This window comes from Alexandromys fortis, unplaced genomic scaffold (genome assembly GCF_014885135.2).
Source record: "Alexandromys fortis isolate MF-2015 unplaced genomic scaffold, M_Fortis_MF-2015_v1.1 scaffold_113, whole genome shotgun sequence".
In the NCBI taxonomy this organism is placed as follows: Eukaryota; Metazoa; Chordata; class Mammalia; order Rodentia; family Cricetidae; genus Alexandromys; species Alexandromys fortis.
In genome coordinates this window covers 5701657-5715696 of record NW_026067988.1, presented here as the reverse complement: position 1 = coordinate 5715696, position 14040 = coordinate 5701657, and the positions used below count along the sequence as shown (strand labels likewise).

Here is a 14040-nt window from a genome sequence, read left to right as displayed (position 1 = left end):
TAAGAGAAACATATGGATTGCCCTGGGTAGGAAAAATAGTTGGATTCTTCTGGGTGGGGGGGTGGTGGTAAAGGAAAGGGGATAATAACAGGAGGGAACAGGAAGGTTGAGTTGGGGGAGGGATGGGGTAGAAGAGCAAGAAGAGATCTCTTGATAGAGGGAAACATTATGGGGATGGGGGAAACCCTGATGGTAGGAAAATTTCCAGGAATTACAAGGATGACCCCAACTAAGACCTTTAGCAATAGTGGAGTGAATGTCTGTACTGGCCTTCCCCTGTAATCATAAAACCTTCATCCAGTAATTGATGGGTGCAGATGCAGAGATCCACATCCAAGGACCAGGCTAAGCTCCAGAAGTCCAGTAGAAAAGAGGGAGGAGGGATCATAAAAGCAAGGAGGAGGACTAAGATCATGACTTGAAAACCCACAGAGACAGCTGACCCAAACTTGCAGGAGCTGCATATGACCAAACTAGGTCCTCTGAATGTGGATAGCAGTTGTCTGGCTGGGGCACTCTGCAGGGCCACTGGCAGTTCAACCAGGATTTATCTCTAATTCTTGAACTGGCTTTTTGAAGCTTACTCTTTTTGGAAGGATACCTTGCTCAGCCTAGATATAGTGGGGAGGGCCTTGGTACTGCCTCAAAGTGATGTGCCAGACTTTGTTGACTTCTCGTGGGAGGAAGCCTTTCCCTCTCTGAAGGGGGTGAATAGGGGGTGATATGGGGAGGGGAGGGAGTGGAACCTGGGATTGGTATGTAAGACGAGAAAAGACAGTCTAAAAATGTAAACAAACAAAAAAAGCGTTAGGGGTACTGGAGAGCTGGCTCAGCAATCACCCAGACATTATGCATAAAGTGAAAAACCTCAGAAAACTTCAGCCCTAATCAAATTTCTCTATCAAACCTCTTCTCTCAGTGGTGAGGAAACTGTGAGGAGGGTGCAGAAAGAGCTTAAGATCCCGAGGGCGTGGAGGAGAAGGCCCTGTAACTCAACACTGTCAGAGCTCATTTGAACTCATGGAAACTGAAGGAGTATGTACAGGGCCTGCACAGGTCTGCACCAGTATATTCAGACTCCAGTTCAGTGCTTTTATGGGATTTCTGGGTGCAAACACATGGGTCTCTGATTTTTGGGCCTTCCCCTGAGCTCTTTTACTTCTGTTTGTCTTGTCCAACTCCAATGTGTTAGTTTTGTTTCTTCTTATTTTATTATTATCCCGTAGAAGTCTGTTCATTTTCTAACTCAAGTCAGAAAGGTGCTTTGGAATAATAAATCTGTATACTGTGAAGATGTGTCTTTGGCAAGGCACTTTCTGATTGGTTTAATAAAGATTTGAAAGGTCAATAACTAGGCAGGAAGAGGTTAGGCCAGATTTCCAGGTAGACATAGGGAGAGGAAATGATTATGGCGTCAGAGAGACACCAGCGGACATGGAGAGGAAACAGGAAGTGCATGATGGAAGGAGGTAAAAATCCACGAAGAAAAACACAGATTAATATAAATGGGTTCATTTAAGTTATGAGTTAGTGGGACAGGCGTAAGCTAAGGCTGAGCTTCCATAACAAGTCTCTGTGTCATTATTTGTGAGCTGGCAGCCCAAAGAAAGGTTCGTCTAAGAAAGGGAATGAATCTGGACTAGGGGTGTGGATGGTGAGGAGCTGGGAAGAGTGCAGGGTGGGGGGGGGCTGTAATCAGGATCTATTATGTGGGAGAAAAATCTATTTTCAATAAAAGGAGGGGGGAGGAGAAAATATTTCTTTCTCTCGTAGAGGATCTGGATTTGGTTCCCAACACTCATGTGGTAATTCACAACAATCTGTAACTTCAATTCCAGGGAATCCAGCATTCTCTTCTGGCATCTTCTGCCTCTGCAGGCATCAGGCAATGCATGGATTATACTTGCATACATGCAGACAAAACACTCATAAAGAAAAACTTTTAAATTAAAAGAGACAGAAAGACAGACATACACATGGAGAAACTTATTTACTTGGCTTATAAGATACCTTAAATTTAAGCCCCCCTACAGGGGAAGAAGAAACCAGAAATAAACCTATAAGTAGTAAAGTTCATATTCGTGGTTAATTAAGTGGATGACACAAACAGCTAAAGAGAAGCAAGCAGCAATCAAATCCATAGTCTCATACATGATACCTTACAGCAAAATCCATCTCACAATACGTGATTTTCAGACCACAGGGAAATGTAGGAAAGGAGCAAAGGTATGTGTATACTGTAGAGCATAGCATAACCAAGGACTGTGTTCCTCTAAACAAATGTATCTCTGCAGCATGGATATTCTTATTTCGTGCGGTATCGTTATCAGTCCACTTCAAGTTTGATAGGCAAAGAATTTAAGCATTAATATTACGTTAGCATTAGCTTTCCTTTTCTCCAGCATTTTGCTCTTACAAATATCAGGAAAAATGCAGTGGAAACATTCCTGGATTTATAGTCAGTCTTTGTGAATGAGTGGAAAATCTATTAACATGAGAGATCTCAGAGCGATAAGTAAGACTGGCATGGGGAAACTGAGGGAGGAAAGAGAACTGGCAGGTGAAAGGGAAAGGAAATGAGAAGAACGGGGAGTGAAGGAAAGAAGAAATTGGTTTCAGGATATCTTGTGCTGACGATGGCTAATTGTTTTTGAAGAAGGCTAAACTTGGCTCTTTTGTTTTTCTGGAGCTCCCTTTGTTGGAAGGAGAAGAGGATGGTATGTGAACCTTACTAGCTACACAGAACCAATATGTACTAACGTGTACAAAAAAATTAATTCTCACCATAATTGAAACTAAATCATTTAAATAAAAGAAATTTCTGCATACAAATGAAATATGGGTAACTTGAAGACACTTAGAAAAGCTTTCTAACACCCTGAGGGCTCTCAACACAGAGTTCTGGTGATATAACATCAGAAAGAAAAACTTCATGTGCCTGAAATGCTAGAGGTAGAAAAGGTATCTCAGGGCACTCTTTCTAGATGACAGCAGGCTGCATTTGTGCCTGTTATTAAACTCACAACTGTACAAGTTCTGTACCTTTAACGTTGGGATTAACTTCAAATGTATGGTATGAGGGCCCTATCCATCTTCACCAGGATTACTGAGCACTGAACTCTGCTGGACTTTGTGCTATTTAGATCTCAGAAGATTCTGTTAAGAAGTGAGTGGGACTGTGTTGATCTGATCCTTTCAATCCTTACTACTGACACATCTTCAATCATGAAAACCAAAATGGAACTTCAGGTAATATAGAGAAGCATGCCTCTGTTAAACAAAATTTGCCAATCCAAAGGAAGTGATTAATTGTCTTAAAACCATTAACAATGGTACAAAAGAGATAGTTTTCCTTCTGTTGAGGTCACAAGAACAATTCTCAACCTTTTTATGTAGGTGAAGTCTAACAACACCAATTACTAGTATTATTTTGGTTCTTCTCCCACCCCACACACCATGGTTAAATCATCAGTTGTCAAGGAATAACATGACGATGAAAAGATGGTCTTTAGTCAGATGATGAGAACCTGGGCTTCACTAACTGAAATTCTGTGCAATTAAATTAAATATTGTGATGAAAAGTCTCAAGTTTATTTTAAATATCACACATGATAATAAACATATGCAGAGCCTGTAAGATTCAGCATGATCAGGGAATGCTAATAAAAGTAGTTAGCATGACTGTTCTATAAAAGATGGATGGAAGAAAAGAGAAACGCACCCAAGCCAATCCAATTTAATTTGTTCTACCATTCTACAAAGAGAAATGACTAAAGCCATTGCCTTATTTATATGCATCACTCACTGGTAACATTAGAAAATTGAGAGCACTACTGCAAAAAAAAAAAAAACTAGAATCTGCACAATTATGGAAAATAATCTCAGTTTTATGGCCTCTATAGAGGAGAGGGTAACTGTCAAAGCCTTTCTGAAAGCAAATACACGCATAAACTGCGTATCTGTTGAGACTGCAGAGACATTCCTAAGTGGTGTTTATGCAATATGTATTTCCTCTAAAATGGATGCCTAATTGTTTAGCTGTTCTAAACTGTGGAATGGAAAACAAAGGAGCAGTTTTGGCCATGTGGGTAAACAACGGATTCCTAAAAGCTAATTATCTGTTATTTAATAGACTGAAGCTGCACCAAATGAGACATTTAAGCCTAATAAATAATAGGCAAATTGTAACCTAAAGACTAAAATATAGGGGCTGCTAGTATAGGTTTTATTGCTCCATTAAATAATCTCTTATTTACTTCCTCCCCAAACATAATTATACAACACTGAGTCCATTTAAAGGCCATGCTGATGTGCTACTGAAAAATTATGTGAATCACCTTACACATGCAGGAAATCTTAAAGCATAACATTTGAATTCTATTATCAAATTTCCTATTTGTTTCTAAGATTAAAGATAAAAATGGAGTGTGAAAAAAGTATATAATTACATAAATCCATTATTCCTATTTGTGTCTTCCTAGAAATGATTACATAAGTGCACATACTAGCTGTGTACTTGAAGCTAAATCCGGACATCCATGTTAAATACATTATATAGATGTTTTGTATTTAAGTGTTTTCAAAATTAAATAAAATTCAAATTTACACATTATTCTAAATTCACATGGGGATTAAGTAAAGACAGTTTAAAGTTCATTTGTTCTTTTGTTTACAAGAATATGCAAATATTTGGCAGAAAACACAAAACCTTCCTATGTGACTATCTGAAAGCTCCGGCTCTTTACTCTTAAAAAAGAAACGGGAATATGACTTTTAACATGGGAAATGCTGAAGAAAGACCCTAGACTCTCGTTTTCAGACTGACTAGTCCACGGGGTTTTCAACATGCAGTTTCGTGCTGGCAGAGCTCTAGTGCACAGGTTCACATTCATCCTATGAACAAAGCCCCATTCTGGAAGGACAGGGAGAATGAGCGCAAGTAGATCTGAACCCAGCTGCCATTCTCCCTCCAACGGCAGTCATCATGGATGGTAGGTAAGAAAAAACAGGATTTAATTACTCCACCATCTCCGTGATGAGAGGATTTGCATATCTGTGAAGAAACTAAGTTCTTTTTACCTGGTGGAAATACTAACCTCAGGAAAAACTATGGGAAGAAGGCCCACGTGGGTTTATGACAGAGTTACAGGAGTATTCTCTTGCTCAGTCACCTTAGGAGTGGTGTCTTACACACAAAAATAAGATGAAATAAAGTCCCTCTTCCAAAGCAGTAACAAATACTAATATAAATCCAGTAATTCACATTTTCACACTATTTTTATACCAGCACAGCCAGGCTAAAGGCAACTATAGTGGTTTGCAAAGTAGTATATTCTACACCATAGCCATACCTGTAAATAAAAATTTAATATAAATTTTGAGCTGGCCATCAGAAGATGCTTAAAAGTGAGAAGTCCACAAGCCATACGGTGAAGTATCAGAGGAAACACACCATAGTGTCAACTGCTGGGGTAATACTTGCCTTGTTATATAAAACCAAATTCTGTCAATATCAGTTCCTAATATCTATATTAGTAGATCAATAAGAGAAAAGCACAGCATAGTTTGCTAATCAACACTGGAGCTCAGACTTGTCACCATGAAAAACATGGTACATACCCAATGTATTTTCACTAAGAATGAAATCAAATGCTGCTAGGCTAGACTTCTATTTCCATAAGCCTTCAAAAGTTGTAAAAATAATGATTTCAGAAAATTCTTATTCTACAGATATTAGAAAAGGTAACTGTGTTTGATTCATTTAGAAATAAGCAGCAAACAAGAAATAAATACTCTTTATTACTATATGATTTATTTCCTAATGGTGGCCATTTTCAAAGCCTGATGATCTGAACGAACAATCATGTCTTTACAAAGAGAAATATTCAGAATAACTGTCATTTATTGCTTTTGTTAACTTTGGTGAGACAACTTTTACATGCTCTCTAGATTGGTTTATGTCCCTACACTCTTTAAACCAAAACAAATGTCTAGAATTTATCTCCCAAATCTCCAAAGGTCTTCAAAGGTAGTTTCTAACATCATAGCTTTCTATTTTATGTATCTTTTATCTATTGATATTTTTATATTTGGATATTTGTTTAAATACAATATATCCTGGTTATGGTTTCCCCTCCCTCTATTTTTCCCAGTCCCCCCTCACACACCAGATTCACCCGCTTCCTGTTTTTCATTAGAAAACAAATGAGCTCCTAAGGAATGATAGCAAAATATAAGAAAAAAAAAAGCTACTATGTGAAAATAGGATAAAAGAAGCAACAGAAGGAAAAGAGCCCAAGAAAAGGTGCAAGACACAGGTGTAGATGCAGGGACCAATTGTTCCCATACTCAGGAATCTCATGAAAGCACTAAGCTAGAAGCCATAATACATACGTCCAGGTCCTGTAGGGAAAAAAAGAGAGGGAAAGAAAAAAGTGTGTGTGTGTGTGTGTGTGTGTGTGTGTGTGTACATAGTAAAAAATAAAATAAAACAAGAGAAATAAAGGAAAGGGAAAAGCCCTGATGTGGCATTATGAGATTGTGTCTGGTTTAATGAGATTTTTATAAATCGATATAACCCAGCCTAGGCTCAGAAGAACATGGAGATCCCCTAAGTACCGAAATGAGCACTACATATGACCTTAATATATCCAAGGCGTTTAAGAAATCCTACCAGGCGAAGACATTGCACTTATTGAGACACATTTGTCATCATCTGCACATGGTATCTTGGAAAAGACACTGCAGAACAATTGATAAAAATAACCTAATGGGAGAAAAATAATGGGCTCCATGATAAACAAGAGAGGCAAGGGAGACCTTTATTTTTATTTTCTAATTTTTGAGATAGGGTATCATTATATAGGTAATATAGAAAGAAATTAAGGCAAAAGATTGTAAGACAACAGAACAGAAAATTTCACACACCCACACACATGCATGCAAAAGCACACATGCCAAAATATATAAAGGAGAACAATTTTAAGATATTTACGAGTCAACTTAGTTGTTTACAACTGGTTAATATGTAAACCAAAAGAAAAAGGTTAAGGCAATACAATTTGTAAAATAGGAAATATTAATTAACTATAAGTATAAATGACCATCTTCACTGTAGTCAAGCAAAAGCCAATGAAAATTAAAAATAACTTTTTAGTCTATCTCATAAAAATGAGAACTTTCAACTAATGCATACTCATAATTAGACGTTGAATGTTAGGGAAAATTAAAATATATTTGGCAACATGCATTTTAAGTCTTAAATACATCCTTCTCTGTTCTGTTTAATAAAATAATTCAAACATTTTCTGACTGTGTGAGGCCAAGTATACTGTTCATATTGAAGAGCTAGAGAAGCATTTCTATTACTCCCTTACTGAATAATATAAGCCAAATTAGGTATGACCTAACGAGGGGAACCCATAGCAAGGTATTAAGAATAACATGAAATACTAAGTATTTAGTAAGATAATGTGGACATTCAGGTGCATATTCACTAGGATCCTGGTTTGTATTCAAAGGTACTGAAGAGACAGTGTGCCTAAATATGAACAGTGAATCCCTGAAAGAAATAATGGCTAACTGCCTTCTGATCTACTCTTGTTTAGGTGGATTTTATACTGCAGAAGTAAGTCATTGAAGGTAAAAAAAAAATAAATTTGATCATTCAAAAATAGAAATTAAATTGTAGAGAAATAAAAATAAATATTATTTATATTCTGTTGAAAAGCCCATTAAAAAGTTCTATCAGATGTCAGTTTTATGAACTGACATAACAGCAACACTGTTATGTCCCAGTCGCTCAGTCCAAATCTCAACAGTATATATAGTCCATCTACCTTCGATTATCAGGTGGATGACTTTTAACACGGAGAGCAAATGTTCAAACAATATAATGATGTACCAAAAATTAAGCTAAGATTTTAATTCATGATTATTCCAGAATAATTTTAACAGTTAATAGTCCACTTTTCTGCTAATCATTTTTGGTAACACTTTCAATAATTTCCTGAACTTTTCTGAATTTCTAACATAAACATGTAATTAGACTTAGATGACTCTTCCTTTCTAGAAGAAACAAATGTGCTACACTACTATATTCATTTTGCTTCCAAAAATAAAATATGACTATCAAAGTGCAAGTAAAGAGGATAGGGTGGCACCCTCTCCCTGCGGGGAATCCTTAGCTGCATTGCTTCTCCTGAATTGTGAGCTACTAGGATTTAGCAATGAAGTTAATGGATTTTATATTAAAACCATCCTTAGTGCCGTGGGAAACCAAAGTAAAATGGTTAAGGTTGACAATAAAACTACAACCTAATATGCTGCTTTCCTATTTAGTTGTGCCTTCCTTTTTTCTTTTATTAAAAATAGAGGTTTTTATATATTTTTAATATAATATATTCTGAATATGATTTCCCCTCTCCTCTTTAGCTCCCCTCTCATCCCCCATCTAGATCTGTAACTCTCTGATTATAAAACTAAGCGGCATCTAATAATAATAAAATAAAATAAGGCAAATAAGGAACAAACAAATCAGAAAATGACTCTTTTAACTTTATAAAATAGATAGATGTTTCTGTAGGGTTGTATTCAAATTTGTCAAGTTTTTCAAAAAGTTTCCATTACGTTAGAAAGCATACCAAAAAGTAAGTAGAGAAAACAGCACACTTGGCACACATCTTCCCCCAGTAGTTTGTCCCAGCTTCAGAAACTACCCTGCTTAGTCTATAGAGCCCTCCATCTGTTACCCCAGACTATTTTAACTTACCTGAAGACATTGTTTTTTTTTTTTTTTTGTCTGTGAAGTTTCAGCAGGCTCAGAAGAATACAGAAGTATGCTGACAACAATATTGTCATGCATAGAAAAATCAAGTCTCCATAGATTTTCTTTTTGTTATAGTTATTTGTAGGGGTTATAAATTTGTAGGGTTTTCATAGCTGCCACTCCAGGCTCTGTGTCTCTTTTGTCCTCTCTACCAACCTCGCCTCCCCCTTAGTCCTTCCTTTCGTCTCCTCTTTTCAGTTTTAAGTACTGAACTTAGTCTCAAGCTCATGTACACCAGCAAGAGTGACAGCCCCAGCCTACTTGAAGTCTCTCTTAATCAGTATCCTCTTTTTCTCTTGCCTATGCTGCATTCACTGGAAGAAATCAGTCCATGTGTCAATTTCGTATGGATGTAAATGTATTAACAGACAGGCACTGTTACAGACTTGTTATCCAAGTAATACTGAAGGAAAGAGAATCTACCTGACCCACAAGTCTTCCAGAGAGCCAACACCAGAAGAAAGACAACATACAGTGAGAAACTGAAGGGAGGAAGGAGCCTAAGGAAAGATCTGCTCGATGGTGAGGTACAGAAACAGGGGGTCCTATTTCTTTGTTCGATGAGGCACCACATGAATGTGTCCACCGCATGGACGGGGCTGGACAGGACTCACCAGTTTTCATTTCTAGCAAACGTTTTTTCTCTAGTTGGCGTTCGAGGCGTTCTTTCTCTGCTCGCTCTTTAGCTAGTCTGGCACGTTTGTCCTTTTCTGCCGCTTCTCTTTTTTTGATGTTTTCATTTAACGCTTGCTAATACAAATAAATTTTGAAAAATGATTAATTAACCAGTGATCCACAAGAAAATTATCTAAAATCAAACACAAGTTCCAACCATGAGTTAATAGTTTGCAGATAAATTAGGTCTTAAATGAGTAGCAGTCATATAATACATACACATAAACCCTTGTAAAATATGTATCTATAAATATCCTGCTAGGCTTAAAGCACCTGCATGTAAATGGAATTACCTAAAAGGGAAGAGATGGAAACTAAAAATAAAAAGGCATTTAATACACAAATCGAATCGGCTATCATATAAAGAGAGTCTTTAACTCCCTAAGAGCCTTCCATATTTTCTCTTTTGTAAGCATTTCAACTTTAAGGGAAGCAGTTGAAGAAATGATAGAAAAGGGATGAACGCCCCATGTAATGGTCATATAGAAGAGTGGGTTTTCATATAGAAGAGTGTCTCATAAAGATAACTGTATAAATATTTGAGGTCTCAAAGCCAGATCCTGCGACTGTTGATCAAAGCCAATAACATGCTAATGAAAAGATCTCAATGGATATGTAATTAGTTAATTAATTTCTTATTTCTAAGTTTTATACCAATCAAGAAATGCCTCTCATGTGGCATTAGTGAGAATCAGCAGGTAAGGGTATAATTTTATAAGTGCCAACAAACAGCATGGCATCACATTACAACAAACAGACTGTATTTTATCTAAGTGTCAATGAAAATAAACAGGTTACAATTACCAATAATATTATTAAAGTGTACAATTAACCTATAAGTAAGTAGCTTAGTATTTTTCGTTTAAATGCAGTTCTAGAAATTGAACCCAAGGCTGCTGCACAGCAGGCAAGAGTTCATGTGCACACCCATGAACCTGGGGATCAGATTCTGATGGCAGGCATCTTCCTTAATAGCAATCACCCTTATTTTTTGAGACCAGGTCTCCTGCTGAAACTGGAGAGCCCACCAATCTGGTTAACCTGACTCACAAGTGAGTTCTGGGGCAAACCAGCAAACACTGGGGACCTGGTTGTCTCTGCCTTCTTAGTACTGGGATTAAAAGCACTCACCACTGTGCAAAACCCACCTTTTGCTTGAATACAAAAACAGGCTTGATAGGTAAGTTTTTGGCTGACCATCTTTCTCAACACTTGACCATCTTTTTAAAACCCAGAGATAATATCAGTTTTTTTATAAAAAGTTACAAATTAGAATATTATTGATGAGAACAATGAAAGAAAAACTCTAAGAAACACAAAATATTAACCTACTCACTGTTAATTATGATATATATATATATACTTTAGACAATGAAAGAAAAACTCTAAGAAAGAAACACAAAATATTAACCTATTGGTAATTATAATATATATATATACTTTAATGAGATGCTAAATGGAGGATAGGGTGAAGGGACAGAAGAGAGGGAGGAAACAAAGGAAATGATGAAAATATGTTAGTTTCTTTCTTTGTAATAGAATAGGCAGCAGGCAAATATAAGAACAGAAACATGAAATATAGACAATACTATCAGTCAGAAAAAGGAGTATTCAAAACATCCTTCTTTTCTACAGCTACTGGAGGGATTACCATTGCTTGCTATCTCTCTCCACTGTCTGCTTGTCTCTCCTTTTTCTTCTAACCACACCACCCAGACAACTTAGAACTTCCTTTAAAAAAATACATATTTCCATCCTTGATTTTATATATATAACACAACAACTAATGAAAAAAGAGGCCATGAATTCAAAAGAGAGCAATGAGGAGAATATGGAGCATTTAGAGGGAAGAAGGGGAAAGGGGAAATGCTGTGCTTATAATCATAAGAAATAATTTAAATAAACAGAAGAGGTCAAAATCATAAAAAAAATTACCCTAAATAAAGCTACCTCTGGTTTGATTACAGCTGAATTATAAAAATCAAGGAGCTGGCTAAATGTAGTGGTTTGAATAGGAATGGCCCACATAGGCTCATATATTTGGTGCTTAGTCATCAGAATGTGGCATTATTTAAAAGGATTAGAAGGATTGGAAGGTGTGGCTTTGGAGTGGGTGTGGCCATGCTGGAGTAAGTGTGTAACTGGGGGTGCGCTTTTAGGTTTCAGAAGTCCTTGCCAAGCTCACTTTGTTTCTTTCTGGATATAGGATACAGCTTCCAGTGACTGCTCCAGCACCATGATTGCTGCCATGCTCTCTGCCATGAGAATAATGCATTGATCGTCTAACACTGTAAGTAAGCCACCAATTAAATACATTCTTTTATAAGAGTTGTCATAGTTGTACTGTCTTTTCACTGCAACAGAACACTGACTGAGGTACCTTACATGGAACCTTCTCCACAAGGCTGATAGGCTTATTAAAATTCCATTTAATTTGAAGAATGTTTCAGGCCCAGAGCCTAAATATAATTTATCATGGGCTATCTTTAGTCAAGATAAAGTAAGGAATAGCCATTACTTGCCCATCTCTCTGACCTAACATCCTTGTGTTTATTAGATAAATCCTTTAGAATGCACAAGTATACCATCAGCTTCCACTAAGCAAAAGGCTAAGAATATTGCCTCATAGGATGAGACCTATGAACAAAGAATCCCATCTGTTGTGACCCATTTGGCATTCACAACACTCTATTTGAAGTGTCTTGATTTATGACTTTCTTATTCAGTCAGTATAAAAAGTTCATGAACCCATCAGACATTGAACTATAGAATGTGGAGTAAGCAGATTCTGAATTCCCAGGCTATGATCATACACATTTGGCTCTAGATATACTATTTTTATTCCCCTCTTAGTGGTGTCAATTATATTTTTGCATGGGTAAGTGAAGCCCGATGACTTAGGACTTTCCAGGTGCAATTCAGAAGTTTTTAGGCACTAAACTGTAATGTTGAACACTGAGATGACGGCACTAACCAACCACCTTCATCCACTGTCATTTCTCAAGTGTGAGTCATTCTGGGAGATGGAGGCAGTGCATCCTGCTAAAGCAAATCCCTTTCTCTGTTGTTAAGAAATAGAAAAGGGAGAAAGCATGCCAGTCTCACTACACCCCAGTTTCATTTCTGTAACACAAACTGCTCTTCATGTGGCTGGTGAGTGGGTCTTATCACAACGTTCCGTGAGAGTCGAGGTTCAGGGACTCCTTCTTTGAATAATAAATGATTCTCTGTTATTTTCTTGCGTCTTCTGCCAATAGTCAGCAAGGAAAGTCTCAAACTCTTCCGTTTGTAACCAATATTAATACCAATTACTATTAATCTATAAAGTGGTATCTACAATTTTAGATGCTTTCTTAGGTAATTCTGTCAAAATTCAAACTGGATTCTGATTGCCAGCTCTGAAGAATGTGGTCAAGTATTGTCCTGAAAGCAGGGGAACAGTAAGTTGCAATTGAAAGTGGGTGTATTTTCACTCTTTCATGGCTGCATATGCTAAGTATGGGACAATGGCAGATTTAAAAATCAACATAAGCTAGGCAGGTAGATAGGGCAATTCCAAAACAAACAAACAAACAACTAAATAATTAAAGATTCCTCAACAATAATTGCTTTAATGTACATATGTGTAGCCATGTATGTTAATGCATAAGGGAGACAGGTTAGGAAGGGTGGATTGAGGTAAAAAGCATAAACAAATATTCAGGAATAAAACTGCAAGTCTTGCTTGAGGAAAATAAATAAGCATCCATTAATAACTCAGAGCTTATTTATGAACTGTATTAACTTCTCAGATTAATAGTGTAAATTCTACTTTAATGACTGGATACATTTCAATATGAACATTTATTAGAGCTTCTAGACCATATACAACTGCCACACCCTCCTAGGGGAGTAATAACTCAAAGTTACTTTATAAGATCTATAGAAATAATGTTTACCTTAAGAAATACAATCTGCAGTAGGTCCCAAGCCATGTTGTTTTAGGAAAAATGTAGTAATGATTTTCATTTTCAGAAGTCTACCTACTTTAAAACATTTTATTCTGACATTATAACTGTTTAGGAGTATTTCAGCATATAAAGGAACATTTACCCTTCAAATAATATCATAGGACAAATAGTAATTCAGGACTTTCTTGTAGGCCAAATCATAAGAAACAAATGTAGCCTCAAACACCAAAATTCAACAAAGAATGTCTATTAGATAAAATTGCTTCTTAATTATGTAAATTCCAAGTTCAAAGCTTGTAAGGAAGATTGAGCCAGAAATATCAGCTGGTTGAATAGAAGCCACTAACTCAAAAAAGTAATCCTATACTTCACCTCGTGTGGACAATCAGCAAATGCATACCACTGCTGACTGCACTCAAGTACATATTGCTACAAGACATTCTTTGTGAATTCTTCCCCAGATGCAGCTTTATGCACACTCTTTTTGAAAGATCTGTGGGTCTATCAGTCCACTTCATTGACCACAGAGGGTTTTCAAACCTTAGCCAGATTTTGGTTGCCATTTTAAAGAAATCCAATAACTAAAAC

The 14040-nt window shown here is 36.7% G+C and overlaps 1 protein-coding gene across 1 annotated transcript in view; it reads right to left on the bottom strand.

The window, feature by feature from the left end:
- The window catches only part of Diaph3 (diaphanous related formin 3), a 444266-nt gene that overhangs the window by 136052 nt on the left and 294174 nt on the right, over positions 1-14040 (bottom strand). The window contains exon 24 of the mRNA XM_050159516.1: positions 9442-9577. Within this exon, the coding sequence (XP_050015473.1) occupies positions 9442-9577 (136 nt within the window). The remainder of the gene's footprint in view (positions 1-9441; positions 9578-14040) is intronic.